Genomic DNA, 18880 nt, shown 5'->3' with positions numbered 1-18880 from the left:
GATCCATGACAGCTCTCCCCAAACTTTAGGCCTTGTCCCAGCACAAGAAACGATTTTTAAACGAATTAGGCATGACTGTATCATTCCTGCTGTGAGAAAAAAGTTTCCTGCTCCTCTGAGAGCACAAGATGCTCCATCATCTCCATGCACATACCTTGCAAGCCAGCAGTCTGGACAGGCATGATGCTACACCAAGAGGCAGGGTGCTGCACGCGATGGACAGCACAGCCCAGCCATGCTGCAGAGCTCAAGCTGGTCAGTCTGGTGTCCTAGAAGAGAACAGAGACATGATGCAAGGTCTCGTCTGCATTCAATACAAAAAAGCAAACCATTTAAAATGTATGGAATGTTTCTCAAAAAAGCTCTGCAATGGGGATGTACTAGTCTCACTCTGTATCAAAAATAGAGGGAATCAAACCACTTTTGCTCAATTAATACCTCAGAGATAAGGCTCTCAGTGCAAAGTTTTTTAAGTAAGTATTGCTTTTAAATGAGAAACAGATCTCTTATTTATAAATTTTGAAAAGTTTCAAGTAGCTTTAACTGAGGCCTGGTACATTAGGAACAGAAAATATATCTTTACTTTTCTGTATAGGTACTTGCAATGTTAAGTTACTGTGYCATGTGATAAGAACACAGGCCTCAGTGAGGCTCTCAAATGGACTGCCTAATGAGCCAGAGCAAAAATATCTCTCTCCTCCTCAGGCCCAATTGATCTGGGAAACTCTGATATCTCTCCTTCTCACAGCCATTTCTCTGGCTTATGTGGAAGAGACCCAAGTAGACAGAGGCTATGAAAACATGATCTTGTCATATTCTCATGCTTTGTGCCTTAATGATTTTATGCAGCTGATGACAACTAATCACAAGAGTTCAAATACAATGAGCACAAGGTACAGTGTGTTTGCTCATCTGCCTCTATGTCAACTCTCAGGAAGATTAAGAGGAAAAAGTGACCTCACATGCAGCCTGACTCATTAAATAGTCAACTCTACTTAGGCAGTAATTAAGTCTTTTTTCCTCCTGCATGTCACTCACTATAAGGGGAAGTAACATTTTGGAATGGCTTTACACACAGGAACTCCCAGGATCTAGGCCACAGCACTCCAGCAAACTGTTGTTTTATTAACCTGATGAGGCAAACAGTATAAGATAAGCATTGTTTATGGAATAGCTTTTGTTCAAAAAAAAAATATAATAAGTCCACATCTTTAGATRTGAAAAATCCTCTGCCTGTTGCAGGTGTCAGAAGAGGGTGCTCAACAGAAATCTGAAGGAAGAAAAGAAGTATCTAGCACTTATCTGGAGAAGCTCAAAGCAGTGAGTGCGTGAAAGATTCAAAGTCTAAGTTCTCTGCAGTGAGACTGTGATTCATGATCATTGGAAAGGATCACACAGTAATATAAATTTGACTAAGGTCAGAGGTAGGCCATACAATGGCACTTCTGTCCAGTTCATCACAGCATGTGGTAGTGATTTTATGTCAGCATCCTGTTTTCATGCTCATTTTGTGCCAATGTAGAGCACAAACTTAGAGTGGCCTAGAAAAGTAGTAACTGCTGCAGCAGAAAGCCTGCAACAAAAATAAATAAATAAATGATTTTAACTTGGAGAGCGAATTCACTCCAGGTTAGTGCTGTTTCCGATGTGATAAGACAAGCTCTGACCTTAGATCTGCAGCGCATACCTGAAACATTAATTCTGAAGAATGATTCAGAAAGGAAACGCTAATATTATTTTGCAGACTGAGGTGAAACTTCTGCAAAATCTAAGAGGGCTGACGACAGGAACCCTCCTTCGGGTTTTCTGGAAACACTGAGAAACTACTTGAATGTCCAAGAGATTGCTTGTCTCGATTCAGCTACTGAGGTGAGCGGCAGCATCGCAAGGAGTCCCCAGCGAGCTGCTGCTGCTGCTGCTGCTGTGGTTACTGTAAGTCCCTGAGGGCAGAAGGGCACAAGATGCTGCAGCCTTCCATTATTTACCCACATCACACGTACAAGAGCGGAAGCAGAAGAGGCTCTGACTTGAGGCAAGTGGATGGGAAGGAAAGGAAAAGGCCAAGCTTCTGTGCCTGGCTAGGTTAGGCAACTTCAGCTGTGCCTCAGAAAGTCCTATGGCAATYTACTGCCTCCTTGGAGCATCAAAACTGCCCTGTTGTAAGATCTCCTAACATCTAYATCCAAGGCAGCTAACTTTTGCTACATCAAACTTGCTATGGACAGCAGCAATATACACAGCAAGAAATAACAGGAATAAAAGTGAGCAAATCCATTAAGTCACTACAAGAACTATGGCCAAAGATGAGCTGCAACTTCTGACTCAGAGTATTTRATTTGCAGATCAAAACGTCAGCTGAAGATGCAAATCCCCACCATTCTTGTCAACAGGTACATTTTTTCCCTAAAAAGAAATTATTTAAGCTCTTAAAATCTTGCAGCAAAAGACTATTCCTCTATATGTTCACTAAAATAAAAACAAAAATCTTCACTTTTCCTTCCTACTGGCAAGTAAGTTTTCCTTTATTGAATAAATGTTTTTCTTTCTTCTCTCAAACCAAGAAATTTAGCTTCAGTGCCAATGCGCACTTTGTTTTATAAAGAGATATTTGGTCATCAGTAATGCTGCCAACTGTGGGATTACTGTCAGTTCTGGAATATCTGGTGTTTCACTTAGAAACTCACAACAAGTGACTGTGTGATGGTCTTAGTTTCCATGCTTCTTTCAAATAAAATTTTAGCCCTTACAGTTGCAGAAGAAAACTTGAAATATGACCAAAGAGCACACTAGAGAATGAAAGGACACTCTGTTTTAAAATCTCGTTATTTTGTACTACTTGGGGTAGGCTTGAGTTATTTATTTATTTTTGACAATGTGGTATTTCATTATTAAAGGGAAACTACTTATTGCCACAGTGGATTTGCAGTTACAGATTTATTGGTCTCTGGCTGTATTTACACTTTTTTTTTCTTAGTTCACATTGCTTGGAGCAAAACATTGCTGCCTTCTGCACAGTTCTCCTAGGAGGTTCAAATAATCCCCTTCAGATACAGCGAAAGTAAAAATTTAACATATCATTCAATATTCCTGAAGCATCACTACAGAAAACAGAAAATAATCAGGACAGCCACACTGGCTGGCTTTGGGTTACAGACAATTTTGTGTGTCAAAGCCAAAGTTAAATTTGTCAAAATCTTTACAAAAGCAAAACTGAAAAGATGCACAGACTTTGATGACTTTCTAAAGCAAAAAAACAGAGTGATTAAAGGTGCTAACCTTCACCAYTGATGTGTACCATATCACTGATGGTTATTTTAACCTCATAGAAGAAAGAGGAGAAAAAAAGAGTAAACTAATCTGTCTCTGTTTTATTATTTCTTTTTTAAAACTATTGCTTACCTATTACTTACCCAAAGACTTGGTTATACTCTCATATACAGAATAAATTTCCTTTGAAATATGCAGTTGTGARCAGGGTAGAAATGTATCGATTTATATTTTCCAGTCTTTTTTTTTTTTTTTTTAATTTTAGAAACTGCTTCTTGTAATCTAGTACATATATTAAAAATCTAATACAAACCAGAATGCCAAGAGATTGCAAATATCAATACTAAAGCAAGATATTTTGATGATCATGCCTAGAAGTTACTCTGAAAATCCAAGCTGAGGGAAATGTTAAAAYGTATATTTTTTGTTCTCAATTTTTATGGAGGTGTTGGCATACTTCATGGAATGAGATTGRAAATGTCAATGCCCAAAAGCCTCTGCATACAATAATATTAAAAATATTAAAGATCAGACTTGCAAATATATGCAAGTGTCTGAAAACCAAGATAGCCTCCTTTTGTTTGTAGCACAGAAAATGTTTAAATGTCACTGACTTGATTCAGAGCCAGCCACTAATGTGAAAAAATTCACCAAATCTCTAAGTGTTCAGATGCATTTATATAGTCGCTAAGGACCAAAATGTGTTTAGTTTGTATTCAATATTCTTGTTACAAAAAGTATTTTAAAGACCGGACCCAATACAATTGCTGCGACACTATATAACAGACTTGAGTATTGKTTTTTTTTCTGTCATGCCAACAGGCTATCTGTTTCTGAGGAGCATGCTTTTCCTATTCTTTCATACCTGGAATTCTACTGATACACCATAGGAAGCGAAAATACACTTGAAGAAACTAGTTGTTTAGCAACTGATAACATTCAGGAGCATATCTGTAGGCAATGCAGTTGCCACTCTGCTGGATTGCAAAGGTTGTGCTGTGTTTGAAGAGTTCAGTAGAACGTCCAGCACTGTCAAAAGGATATAGCAGATTTATGGTCCAGAGCTACCTCTGAATCTCCCTCCCTGTACATTCCCTATTCTGCTGCTAGCAAAGCATTACATAGAAAGAGGGCTTTGTCCTTAAAAGCTTCATGCTCCTATTCCCCCAAACTCTCACTGCAGYGTGGCCCACAATTTAATTCACAAACTCCTAAGTGCCAGATATCATCGAAGACAGGTCTAATATTTGTGCCCTGTCCTTATTTATATAGAACAGTGCAAGTAATTTTATGTCATGTAAAGGCTCACAGAATGTGTTTATAAGCTTTACATCCTGCCCTGAGCTAATGAAGTGGGAAACAGTGAGTCAGTCTCAGTTTCTTGTGTTATTTGAAACGCATGGAATGATTATACTGTTGGCTGTCTTAGAGGAAACAGAAATATGTGTTTGAACCATGCCTTAACTTTCCAAAAGTCTGAATAAATCCAATCACTATCTATCCAGACACATATCTCATCTTTGTTGTGTTAAGTCGCAGTGAGTTCATTCTTCTTGGTCCTGGTTAGAAAACACACAGTGGTACGAGAGGACAGATTCCTGCAGTGAACTGCAAAGCAACCTGTACTCTCTGTTCCATTAGTGCCTRTGAGTTTTCCTGGGCATGAGGTTGAAGAATATCAGGCTTCTGCCAAGCTGAGGTTCTGTGGCTTCCCTTTTCCTTTTGGTTTCCTCTGAATAMGCAGTGGAAAGAAACGCCAGTTTTCTAGTCAGTTCCATGAGGGGATACTCTGGGTAAACTATAGTTTAAACTGTCAGCTTTGTTTTCAGACCACCTATGCCAGAAAAGTATATCTTGAGGTATTAAACAATATTTGATCATAAAGAGCCCATTACATATAAATGCAATGCATTAAGCTTACAATGCTTTAAAGCTTTGTCAGAAGGCACCAGTGTGGTTATATTAGTATCCCAGCATCCACTATAAAACTATGCTTTCATCCACTCATAAAAAGATTCACTGGAAAACAAATAAACAAACAAGTCTGGCTCCCTTACCTCTCATTTTGTTGATTTATCAATGTCTTGAGATGTAAGAGGCTTGGGCCAGTCCTTACAAGACTGTGTTAGCTTCCAAGCTGCAGGATATGAAGATGGAAAAGACAGTTACAGGAGGTTTGGGAACCAGGAAGAACTTCATGTAGGACAGAGACAGAATATCCAGGAAATGCTAGGCCAGCACTCTTATTTCCCAAGTCTGACATGAGAGTGGGGTGAAGAGAAGATTCATAATGGGCACCTTTTTTGGGATTTTTTTTTTTTTTTTTTTATGAAGAACACAGAATTCATCAATTTTGAATGCAAAAATAATTTACGCTCCAAAACTCTGCATAGGAGACATTTTGTTGCACAGAGGCACTCCTGAACTGCCTTGCTCTGTTTGGCATTTTCCTTCAAGCTTTTTTTCTTGCAGCTATCTACCATCTATTCCAATCCAACTTCCAGCACTGACAGGCTTGAACTCTCTGTGGCTTAAACTGCTTATCCAGAATAGCTATTACTGCTGCTTCTCAGTGTCTGGCTTCCCAAGCTTTCATTCCTTTGGTATATTTCAGACTTCCTGTTGTCGCTATCAGAACGAGCCCTGCTGCCAGGCACTTTTTGACACATGCAAAATACAATGCACGTCCGGTCTGGGGTCCAATCTGATAATAAGGAAACGATGTCGCCAAGGAAAGTGGGTAAAATCCCCATACTTTCAGCCAAAATATACCCCTAGTATTTCAACTGCCTAGCAGATTTCATATCTGCCCCTTTGCAGATATCATAAACATTTTCCTGTTCCCTGCACTTGCACTTTCCAATTTATTCAGAGACATAAAAGAGATGAAATGTTTTCCACAGCAGTAATAGCTAGGCAGTAAGTAGCCAACTGAAAATAAAAGCATCTTGGGCACCTGCTAAAAGCAGGTTCAGATTACCCACAGGAAGCTGGAAAATGCACACGATTTTTCACACATGCAYGTGGTTGTTAATTTATTATATTGCTGAAGAGTTTGTCATCAGGAACCTATCTAGTAACGTTCATCTATTCATCTACAACTTTTTAAAAACTGTTTTAAGAAGAAAAACAGGCTAAAATGGACTACCAGCATCCCATGCTGTCAAATATTGTATTTACCACTGTCTAGTTGTGATGGAAAAGGCTTGCAATAACAAAAAGTTGTTACTAGACTACAATATATTATGCCAATCACCTTCTTTTAATTCACTTTATGGTCTACTCTGTTTGTCATATATTCTGAGTTATGAATCTGTGCTCAGGGACACAAGCTCCCATGTATTCACTGCAGCAACAACACAACTCAATTTAACAGAAAATAAATGCTGTTCTGGAGTCAAGCCTTACCAAAATAGGTCTGGGGTGTCTTCAGAAGACTGTGAGACACAAACTCACAAGAAGCCAACTAGCTTCATCTACACTGGGAGAAATGTGAAGTAAATGCAATTGTTCAAGTATACATTGAGGAAAGATAGGATTTTATTCACTTTAATAGATACAATAATTTTCTGTCACTTTCATTGCACTGCTGAGGCTTATGGCAAGCGAAACACAGCTTGTGGCAGCTGGAAATGACTGTGGAACCTAATGCCTAGATCTGCTATGTAACCAAGACCACTTGGATCAGACCAGTACTTGAGAGAAAAAAAARCATTGGGAAATAGTCCTTCCTGAAACCCTTGCAATATCTAAGACATTAGTATTGCTCCWGCAGAATGCCAATGAGCAAGGGACGTGAGAAGTTGCACTTCACTAAGAACCCACAGCCAACCTCATGCTGTCCCCACTTTCCTCAAGAAGTGCAAAGCAGTCACTCCTTACTGGCGGTGCTGGGTTCTCCTGCACTTCAGTTGTTTAATTGGTGTTAGAAACACTTTCATTTCCCTGGAAWCTAGCTGTTTAGCTGGGAGGCCCTGTGGTGAGTCACTGAGCCACCCTCTGCACAACAACAGGAAGAGCTGCAAAATCCTTCAAGAATGTCAATGAGTGGGGGGTGTCTTTATCCAGGCTTGTTTGCTGGCTACCGACAATATTTGCAACTGCATTGGAAATAATGCTCCACACAGACCATATTTTTACTTTATTCCCTTCTCTGAAATGGATTTTTTCTCCAAATCTCCCAAACACTGAATCATGGTAGAGTTGATGGAATACTATTTGTCAAGATGACTATTTAGTGAGTTTTGCTACTTCTTGCTGAAAGATTTATTTGATACAAAGTTTTTTCAGCATTTGATCATCTTCAGAGCAAGCTATATATATTCTTTTGGTACATGTTTCGGAGACTAAGTAACAATACTTGCTAAGAAATTTAACTGAGAATAGTGCTTCCTGGTATTCGTCCAGAACACATCTGCTCTTGAGCCAACCTTACAGGGCAGATTCTTCAGACCCCTACAGACTGACCTAACTCTACTCCCACTCAAGTCAATAAAATAAGAAAAACACCCTTCCACTGATTTCCGTGAGAAGCATTAAGGCTGATCACCTTGGAAAATAACACCTGCTCATAACACCTATTTTAGAGACAGATTAATAACTCTGCATACTAAGTGCACAAGCATTTAAATCGCTACTCCTGTTAAACTCAGCTGCCATTAAACCCACCCCGACAGAGTTACGCATGCAAGTATGCATGCAGAGTTAGGCCTAGAGAAGGAATTATGGCATATCAATAGAAGTCCTATACTCCTGTTTCTGGTGAACATCCTGCATCCTACTCTGGCCTTACCTTCCCATATCTATGTGGGGCTATAGCCCTGGCATTGTGAGGCCATGTTTGGCCACGCTGAGAGCGTGACTTACAAGGAGTAGGGATTATTTTTATTTTCACTGGGCATTAGCCCAATTTATGTGGCATAGTGGAACTTGCAACTTAGAAACAACATCATCAACAAGAGAAAATTTCCATGGCATTAGATCTTAGATGTAATTAGTTGTGAACTTGCTGAACCATTAGATTGTGACATTAGATTAAGATGAGTGAGTCTAAGCATTACTTAAAGCAGTACATGGAACATATCACATTTGCCACAAATGGTAAGGTAGATGTGATCTGCATGTCAACCAARATTCCTGCTATTTGCTTTTTCTGATTCTGCTGCTCCTAACAGAGGGATCAGCTGTCGCAATCACACACTACTCAACTAATGTGACTTCAGGTACCAGTGATTAGAGTAATGGAACAGTATCGCAAGACATATAGACTTGTCACAGCAATTAATAGAGGAGGCACTTACGCTAGCATGGCCAGTTCTTCTCAGTGTGTGCACCTCCCAGAAAACCATCTAGCTAAGGACTCAGCTCAACTCTTTTCTTCTTTTCCTCCTTCCAGTATTGCAGAATAGGTTTATAATTGCTCCCCTCTAACATTTTGTTTCTCAGGTCTCTTTAGCAGGAGTTTTACTATGTCTTCCACTTCTCAACACTTCCACAGCACTTTCCGTTTTGCCTATTTTAACTCTGTTGCTTTTTTTTTCTTTTTTTTTTCTTTTCCTGCCCAAATCTCATTTCTCTTTTTTCTACCTGCATGATGGGCAAGAAGTGTTTTTCCTTATTTATACAACAGTCAATGCAGTACATATTCAGTTGGAGTGGGTTCTGACCCACTGGCAAATCTATACAGTTAGAACTCTCTGGCCAAATTATTCTCTTGGAGATCATAAAAGCAAGGGAAATAATTGGTGAGAAAAATGAAGATAATGCTGACATTTCTCTAGTTGGACAACATTCCTTCTTAAGTTACTGTGGAAAGTTCCCTCAGAYGTGGAAAAGTTGGGGCTATTTTTCTAAATAAATCCTCTTTCAGTTTAACATAGTTATCTTTTTGCGAAACGTATTTCTTTGGTCAACAGAAGCAGGGATAGCTGCTGGCAGTCTTCAACTCCTGTAATGTTCAGCTATGGCTTGGGCTGCAAGTGGAGGGCGAATTTTTACAGACGATGTCTATTACTACAATATATCAAGAAAACCTAGGTGAGTAGGGCTTGCACTTTGGAAAAAAAATGCAAAAATAAGAACACATGAATCAGAAATGGCCTAAAGCTCRGCATCAGCATGTTTCAGAAGTGGGTGTCTAGTGCTAGGCTCTTTAATGCCATTTAGCTACCTAAATTAGTAGCTTGATCTTTGCTACTGGTAATTGTCCAGAGGGTTCTGCAAAAGTAGGTTATTTAGGTACCTAAATGTGGGTTTAAGGAATCTAAATTTAGTTATTCAATCCTCAAATCTTGCCTTTGCAATCACAATTTGTGGACAGATAAAAATGCATGGTTTTTAACTTACTATTAGAGATCTACTTCCAGGTCACATTTTGGGAGTCTAAATTTTGTGCTCTATTTTACATGCAACCCAGAATCTCATTGCTGGTATATTTATTCTGTAAGATTCTGGCTGACCAGTAAATGCCCTTTGTGGTCTGTCCCCTGGCACCCCTAGCAGAGTGGTTAGAGTTGCAAGGTGGAAGGTGGGGAAGGACGGCGGGGCCGGAAGAAGCAGAACGAGCGCGACAGCCTTCCCTTCCACCCTCTGCTTGCAAAAATTGTCACAGGTCTCACAGCACTTCCCCCAGCTCCTTCCTTCCTTCTTTTCATTATATATCCAAAAGCCATCTGTCCTCTTTGTCTTTCCAGCCCTCAGCACAACTCCCAGCACAGGCTCTCAGAGGGCACTCAGACCTCCAAGCTTTCCTCTCTCTCATACTGCTGCTCCCCTGCTTCAGGGCATCCTGTCCTCCTTGGCCCTGCTCTGCAGTCACTGCTTCTCCTTTCACTACCAGGTCAGCAAACAAGGCACTCCAGGGTACTTCTGCCCTGCCACCCACACAGTCTAGTCTCTTTCTGATGATGAGGTGGGATTTGTTTCTGCTATTTAATCGGTAACAGGATGCCTCATAGGGAATGAAAGATAAAAATAAAAACAAGCCATTTTAACAGGTTATTTTTAAAGCTGCTTAGGTTTTCTTGTCAAGATCCTCTGGAACATAAAAAGCATAACTGCTACAGCTGCTACAGCCCCAGTACAGTTGGGTATAACTGCACTTGAAAAAAAAACCTCTGCTCAGTGTCAAGCAGGAGCCAAACCAGAAGGACAAATCAAAACTAAGTTTGTAATTCTATTCACAGAAAGTACTATTTTCAAATAAAAATGGAATTACGTACTCATTTTCTTAAGCCTCACCTATACATAAAAGTTGTAACCATTTCACTAACTCCTTTTGGAAGCTGTTTTTATTTTAATTGGGATAGTCTTTTTATGTCCTTTTAGGTCAGAACACCTCACACAGATTTATCTTCATTCATTCCTTACAGACAGAACAGCTTTTGTCCATGGGGTCCTGCAAGTGAATATACTACRTATTTTCTTCTGTCCAGATTTTTTTCAGTAACTACAGTTGAACAGTTTTACAAAGAGGAAGAATCTTTCTGAGTTCCTTAATTGAATTCAGTGTAAGACTTGTATGTCTAAATGAATTCATGCAAGTCAGTCTCTGCGGGATTGCAACGTGGACTGTGGGATAATAGTTTTGGCTGGTTACAAAAAGGTAGGGAATTAATTCAAAGAAACTCCGAAAATAGCACAAGGAGGAAGCTTCCTAAGGACTGTAGCCTCCCTACTCAGTGAGTAGAGCCAGGTGGCATGTGCCTGTGTTGACAGGCCTTTAAAATGATTATAAAATAAGGATTAAAAGACATCTGATCGAGGCTGTAGGGCTGGGAAATCTTTAAATATCCTTCAGACAAAATAAAAAAATATTTTCATAGAAGACTGGAGCTGTCTTTAGTATCAAAGCTGTATTTTCAAGATATCTTCCATGCATAATTACTCCATAGATTTTAGCGGACAATGCTTAAATATAAAGTTCAGAAATTCTGCAGACCAATTTTCAAGCGTTTCCCCTTGAAGCTGGTGTAATGCCATGTATGGCACCTGTATCATGAATTCAGGGATGGTYACACCTTGGTTTTGATTCTACCATCCTTGCTGGTAAAATAAAGATAGCTGTGAAACATCACCTAGTGTATTCCGGAGATCTACTTAGTGAAAGATAACTTAAGTAGCTAAAATGTGATGGGTGAGCTTCTTCTTAGCTAATGTGGCTGATTTGTACAGGATTAAAAAGCACCTTTGATATTGCAACACTGGAGGCTATATGAGCAAACGTTGTTAAGAGTAGGGAAAACACCCTAGCTATGACTTGCTTAAAACAGAGCCTCTCAGTAATTACTAATTTTATGTGTGTTTTCAGTACTTACATTAGTCAGAGGTCTAGCAAAACCCTCAAAAGAATGCAGGAAGGGCTGTGCACTGCTTCTTGGTGATTCATCCATTTCCTTCCTTCCATCCACGACGAGAGCTTTACCGGACGAGTCTCATGGCAGTGCTGAGCCCCGCGGTCATGAAATGCCTGCAAGATAGAGCCACCACCCTGTTGCTCGACTTCCAGAAGAGAGCAGGGCTGTTTTACCCTACAGAGACCCTGGTGCCTCCCAGTGAGCTGTAGGGCTCTGTAGGGAATATTTCTGATTTTAAGTGGTATTCARTAATCCCCTAAAACAGTCTCTGCAACAAATAATAAATTGGTAATCCTCCAAAATATTCCCTGCAATAAATAAGCATATCACAACCACATGGTTGCCAGCCTCACCTTGCTTTGCATGACCCATGTGCCAGACCTCTCYGGGCATCATTTTTGGGAAACCAGCTGATTGATTACTAACTTAGGAAYGCTATTGCAAAAGCATAAAAAAAAGAGAGTTTAAAATACATCTGAAACAGTTCTCTCTTCTGAGCTGTTATACAGGGTGTCTCTAAGGTATCTCTTAGCTGCACTAGTTCAGCATAAACTCATTAACCTCCCCACACGAAGTCCTGGCTTCCAAAAAAGTTTTTCCTATTCCAGTTTTATCAGGGATGCTCACTGGGATGTTACTATGTGAAAGTTAATCTTCAAAGTAGCTCTTGARCCCTGATTCATCTTTCTCCTCCCCTCCCTTGCCATTCTTCAGTCTAGGGAAACCCAAAAATGCACGCCGCTTAAATGAGTTTGTACTGGTTCCAAGTGTGTACCTGAACCAGCATTTAAAGTTGTTCCTTTCAGGTCCAGTGATGAGCCCATTTCTCCAACTGCACCTAACTGCCTGCTCACAAAATCTGCCAAGCTTATATTCATATCGTGTTTCATGACCTGGAAACACACCAGGACTCCGGCGCCCCAGCTGAGAGGTCGCCTGATACTCCAGCTGTGAGCTCAGTCACCTACAGACTAGGATCAAACTGTGCCTTGGCCTGCGTTTTTGGAGAGAGCTGGTTATTTATGGGGTAATTTTAACAAAGAAGATCAGAAACAGTTCAAGATGTCTGGATTAACTTTTTCAGCCTTCTTGAGCACTAAGTTCTACCAGTGTGCTTTTATTACTAGTCAGAGGACTGTTACAAGTATCTCCACAGTCAGCTGTAGAAAATTACAGAAAAGGGAACCATCTTTAAAACTCTTCTCTAAAGCAATTGGCATTGTGGAAAAATTTCCACTGGACTGGGAACTTCAAGTAGGGTTTGGTTTATACTGAACTCTCTATACAGCACTACTCTGACCTGTCAGTGTGGAAATCCAGCTGACTTAAGAAAGAACAAGGATAGGTCCCTGCTGAAAATGCCACCTAAATTTTCCTTTTATCTTCAAACAATCCATGTAAGCTCAGTAAGACTGCTTCAAGAGAAAGTTTTTGCACATGAATAACAAAAAATATTCCACAGTTCTACAATTCTTTGTTCCTTTTAGATCTTGGTTCTTTTATTTTGGAAGTTTTCACACAAAACAAATTGACTAAACATTATTTCTGCATTACAAAAAGCGTGCCATGATTTCTCACCACCAAAAGTAATGGGAATCTTGCTAAAAATGTTAMAAGGCCAATATCTAGCCCTTAATAATTATAGCACTTGCCTTGTTAAGATGCACAGCAAAGCAGCTACTGAGTTTAATAAAAAAACATTTACTCTCAGATTCCTACATCCTTTATTTGCATTGTTAGAATGATCCAACTGCAGTTATATTTTGCCTTTTCTTAACAGGGTCCCTCATCACTGTTTATGTCTATACTGTACCCTCTATCCAGTTCTGTTTAATTTCAGAATCTTATTTCCTCATTTGCAGGTGCATAATGCTACTTTATCTAGTAGAATATGGCTCAACAAAATTAGCAAAATGTTACCTTTGAAATCCCAGTCACATGAACAAGATGCTGATCCACAGCTGTCAGGTTTGTGCCTTCCTGCACGCTCCTCTGTTCCTTAGACTTGAATTCCTGCACTCTCTCCAAAACTGTGCTTGCTCTCCCAAAGACTTAAAAACAAAATGATAAAATTATTTCTCTTTCTGCAGCTCTTCAAGTTTTCTTAGTGAACATAGGTGAATGAAACCGATGACGTTTAGCATGATGCTCTGTAAACAGAGGTCTCACAAATGATATCCTGAATAAGATAAGAGCTGTCAAGTCAGACAGGTCAGTGGTATCTCTGGTCTTGTGGATCTTGTGGACCGTTACCCTGTGGATTATGGAGCACACCTCATTATCAATGATTGTTTTCAGACACTTAGACTTAAATTATTATCTTAGATACTGGAACTGGCTATGCATGTGAAAATGAAGGGTAGCTATAGATGTGGCTGACCAGGACAGCAGAAGGCAAAGCAGAACCATATACCCAGGGGTTCTGCAACACAACTGACACAGGGTCATGTAACCAGTGTAAAGATTCAAGGAGGGTTTATGGGAGTACCAGAAATTTCTTTTTTAAATGCTTTTGCTTATTTGCTCATCCCATAGTCCACTTCTTCCTTGATCAGGCATTTTTCTCTGCTTGCTGCTTTGGGGCTGACTATTACTCTTTATCTTCCTTACAGGTGAGAGAGAACGAGGAAGCTGTAACTTTTCCATCACTACCTCCACAGAATCACCCACATTTTGGGCTCCCTTTCTCAGTAAGACTCACAGCTCCAGCCCCAAACCATGTTGTCCATCCCAGGTCCTRCAGTGCAGCAGAGATCAAGAGGATGCTACTGGAGCTCTTGAAGGAGACACAAAAGCCAGGACTGCAGTCTGTATGGTACTTCAGATTTTGCAGCTCCTAGTTCCTGAGGAGAGCGTGTTTTAATCTTGGTTCACACTGATGCATCTCGAAGGGAGATAATAATTGCCTGCTCCAGTATCATCACCTAGATATTTTACATATAGCAAAAAGATTGGCTACTTGTTATTTTAAACAGCGAGAAGCTTCTCATTTGTTTAGTTTGGTTGCTTGATATTGCCCTCCTAAACACTTGTTAAGGGTACAAGCAGSAACACTGTCAGTTCCTACAAGTTTAAGTCCTGTGTCATGCCTCCGTTCTCACTCATTCCCAAATCCCTGTGACATCCCTCCTGCTGCACATGATATTACGTATGCAGAGGATGGGTGAAATCACTGCTTTTTTAGTCAGTATATGTTAAAGTGATACTATATTTTTTAAAAGACAAATGATTAAATACATAAATATTTTTATTTACTTTGAATRCTATTTTTGGTGGTGGTGAACCTTCATTCTTTCCTTTTTCTGTTGCAACCCTTCAATTCCAAAATAAAAGATGCCAGGCTTCCTCCTGAAGAACTTTTCCTGACAGTATTTTCTCCCAAATATTAATAGCATCTTCTAAGTTGGATAATTGGCAATCCCCAAAGAACTGACAGGATCTGGTGCCTATATATTACAAGCTCAAAGCTATGCAACGACCAACACTAATTGATTTTCTTTCTTTCTTTCTTTCCAGTCACAAAAGTACAACTCATAGTTAATAATTGTCTCATGCCATTTCTAAGATGGAAAGTATCTATAGTACACATGCTGCAACCACAAATAATACCTTTGATAGGCTTTCTGCCTGGGGGAGACAGAATAACATCATTCTTTATCATGCCATTAAGCAGAGATTGGATATTTAAGCATGTTAAGCCAAAACTCAGACTACAGTGGCACATGATGTATAGTAGAAGGGACTCTGAATATGCGAGTTCCATAAAAAAAGCAGACACCATTAAAATATAATGATCAAAATGCAGCCTCTCTGGCTCCTGTTGCACTCAACTGCACTTAAAAAGTTACACACCACAATAGTTACCTCACAAAATTTGGTATGGAAAGCTCAGCAGAGCTGAGTTGCAAAGTTCTGGGACTTTTAAAGCTAGTTAATTGGACATTTAAAATGCATTAAATGTTTACTGAAATGGATGCCATAGTTGCCCCCATATATTTTATACACGTATAATAGAAACATTGTTATATAAACACACAGTATAAACATATAATGAAATTCTCCTCCTACAAAGTCATATATGCAGATGTGAAAGCAATGGCAATATAGATGAGCACAAGCTACAAATATGTGACAGATTATTTTGCACAGACTTCAAAAAAAGAAAACATCACTGACTTTTATTTAAAGAACATCCCTCGAGTAGGATATAAACAATACAGCAACCACAATGCAGCTCTCTATCTCCTCAAATAAACAAATGATGTTAGCTAACAATTGTAAGAGACTGATACGAACTGAAATAACGTCTCGGAGCTTTCGGGCGGGCTGAGCTGTGCTGGGCACATATCGCACCAGGAAAGGCAAGCGAATCTGGCACTAGTCCAGTTTCCTTCTATTGGAGCTGGCTGGTAGTGGCYGAGTGATCCTGACATCACACCGCACTATGCCAAATGCCTGCTGCCCTCMCAGACCAGTCCAGGAACAAGGATCCAGCTGGATGGGATACAAGAATGGCACCTTTCTCATCACCAGATGTTAAAACAGGACTCCTCAGTTACTAAAGCCACGTCTGGGTCGTTTTGGACCAGCGAACCAAATGCTTCAAACAGTACCCATGTGAGCGTGGAATTAGCGTTAGCAAAAGGATGAAAACTGTCAGTCACTCAAGGTGGTCTTTAAATTGCATCACGCTCCCAAASAAAGAATGAAAACTCTGGAAATGGTTCCTACCACTGGGAGTACAGTTTCTGTGTATTGATTTCAAGAGGAACCTGATCAGGCCTGATGTCAACTGAGGAGAAAAGTCATCTTGTGTACTTTTAACCTCAAAACTCCCTTTTGCTTTTGGTCTTTGGGGCACAAAAGCTCCAATGGCTGAATAGGTGGATCGTAAACAACGATCTCTGCTTCCATATTTACTTAGGAATGCTATACTTGGCAGCGCATGTTTCCAGGAGCGGAAGGCTCATTTCCTGATGTCAACATAGTATTTGGCACTTAGCACATACTCCCTGAAGAAAGCCATGCCATTGCTGGAACACAGTATGCAAAGGTCTACGATGTTCAGACATGCCTACTAAACTCTTGTGTTCTGATCAAATGTACCAAAAATGTACCAAAACACAAAGCACCAAAGAGAGGAGTCTTAGCTACTGAACACAAAAGGAGTGGGCTGAGTTACAGCACCTTTTGGTTTAATTTCTTCACATGCAAAAAAGGACAGGCTTTCAACTGTTTTGCAAAGTATTCTATTTGTATAACATTGCCCAGTGGATTAAAAGACAAATAAAAAACAAGCTGTGTCTATATTAGCTAAAGCTCCGGGATCCTAGGAACGCCTTGCACCGCATCACATATGCTGCCTTATTAAAAATGTCAAGGCTTTATTTTACTCTACTCCCTTTGTACACATAAGAGAAGAGGAATTTTAGGCACAAAACCACCTCCCTATTACACAAAATAGTATGCAGCTTCCTTGGGAAAATCGTGAATTCTATTTTGTTTTTGAAGGAAGTAATCTTTTTTTCTYGGCTGATCTGATAAAAATAACAGCCCATGATTATCTAATCTGAAGGTCATGTCACACTCAAATAACTACTGTATCTACACAGCGGATGTAAATTCTGCTGTCACCACCCATCACGGCAACTRTTGGCAAATAAAAGCAATGCCACCGCCTGCCTCCCTGGTACATCCCCAAGTGTCTGGGTAGCAAGAATGATTCCTAAAAACAGGCAAACAAACAGCCTGCAATATGTGGATATGCTTGTAAATTTTTAGACGGCATGGTGATGAGSAAATCTTTGCAACTACAGAAATGCAGTAGTGCAGTTCTGTTTTCATTTAAAATGCAAGGAGAACAGACGGTGGCATAACTCCATAGCACAAATAGGTCTTTTTTTTTTTTTTTTTTTAAGAGAGAGCAGATATATTAACAAAGGCTGTTTTTCCATGTGTGTGCTGGTCCAGCACCGGAGACAGCAAAGCACAGGGCAGGTGCTCATTTTTCCCACCAGGAACACCATTTTGGGAGCTCTCTCCTCCAGCCAGCCACCCATTTTCGCATTCCTTTTTTCAGAACTTTATATCTTTCAGGTCCTCATCTAGCTGTCAACATCAGTCTATGAATCCAAAAGTTACCAGGCGAACAGGGAGACCTGAAAACTGTGCAGAGGGACTGGCACATATTCCTTCTTATTAAAAAAAACATGGACATGGAACAACAAAGCCGCAGCTCTGAGCCACTTGGCATCACTCTACCCCGCATTTGAGGTATCTGTCCACATCAAAACATTGCTCCATGCTTATGAAGTACCTGCATGAACTGTTCTTGCACCACTCAGGCGGAAACACACCCCAGGGTTTGCTCGGTATCTCCAGGAGCGACGGCRCCAGAGGCCAGCATGGATTTTTCCCCTTGCACTGTTTTTTTGGATCCCATCTGTGCAGCCACCAGGTGGTTCAGGCACCCTCTGAAACAGCCTAATGGCACCAATGGCTTCCCCCTCTCCTGTGCTGGGTCCCCTCCACCCCCAAAGTTTGCCAGATTGGCAAAACACGGCAGAAAAAAAGCAGGGGGAGGTAGGGGGAGGTAGGGGGAGATGGGGGGGGGGGAGAACGGAGGCTTTGGCCATTTAAATTCAGCGGGAAGTCCCGCCCAGGGTGCGGCCCTAACAGACAGCAACAGGTGTTTCAACTGCCACTCCAGCTCCAACTGTCAATCAACTTCAACTGCCACTCCAGCTGCAACGGTCAATCGCAGCAACAGTGCTGAAATACCATGCTCAGGTACCAACATATATAAATATATATATAAATATATATAGCCATTTTTTCAATCTTTCCCACKTGGCCTCACACCTTGTGTGTTTCAAGAAAGGGTAGAGCATGCCAAAGGTGAGCTTTTTGCTAAAAAAGGCTGTCAGGGTAGCCAAGAAATCTTGTTTGGATTTACCCATTTGCCCCAACTCATGGGGCAGCAAAATTGCCTGGCCACCTGTTGGTTAAAGATATGTGAAGGAAACAGAGTTGGAGATTAAAGGTTAAGGTTTGAGGCCAAACCATAATTAGTGATGTTTAAAAACGTCCCTCCGGGTAGTCCCATTTTGTTTTCTTAATGCCATACTATAAAYGAAGTCCATAATTTCCGTTCATATGTTCTGCACAACCTAAATCGAGTTCCTTTCCCAGTGTGCAAACTTTGGATAAGAAGGTAGGTGACCAGAGCATAAGAATAAGTTCTCTTTGTTGCATTTCTA

General features: G+C 40.3%; 1 protein-coding gene across 1 annotated transcript in view; it reads right to left on the bottom strand.

The window, feature by feature from the left end:
• EMCN (endomucin) overlaps nt 1-18880 on the bottom strand; it is an 80490-nt gene that overhangs the window by 49408 nt on the left and 12202 nt on the right. Inside the window, exons 2-4 of the mRNA XM_026050889.1 lie at nt 13542-13672; nt 11583-11734; nt 155-269 (exon numbers count right to left, since the gene is read on the bottom strand). Coding sequence (XP_025906674.1) covers nt 155-269; nt 11583-11657 — 190 coding nt within the window. The 5' untranslated portion in view covers nt 11658-11734; nt 13542-13672. The remainder of the gene's footprint in view (nt 1-154; nt 270-11582; nt 11735-13541; nt 13673-18880) is intronic.

Source organism: Nothoprocta perdicaria, unplaced genomic scaffold (genome assembly GCF_003342845.1).
Source record: "Nothoprocta perdicaria isolate Ctin4 unplaced genomic scaffold, notPer1 scaffold_71, whole genome shotgun sequence".
Classification (NCBI taxonomy): Eukaryota; Metazoa; Chordata; class Aves; order Tinamiformes; family Tinamidae; genus Nothoprocta; species Nothoprocta perdicaria.
The sequence above is the reverse complement of the archived record's forward strand: the minus strand, read 5'-3'. Positions and strand labels throughout refer to the sequence as shown.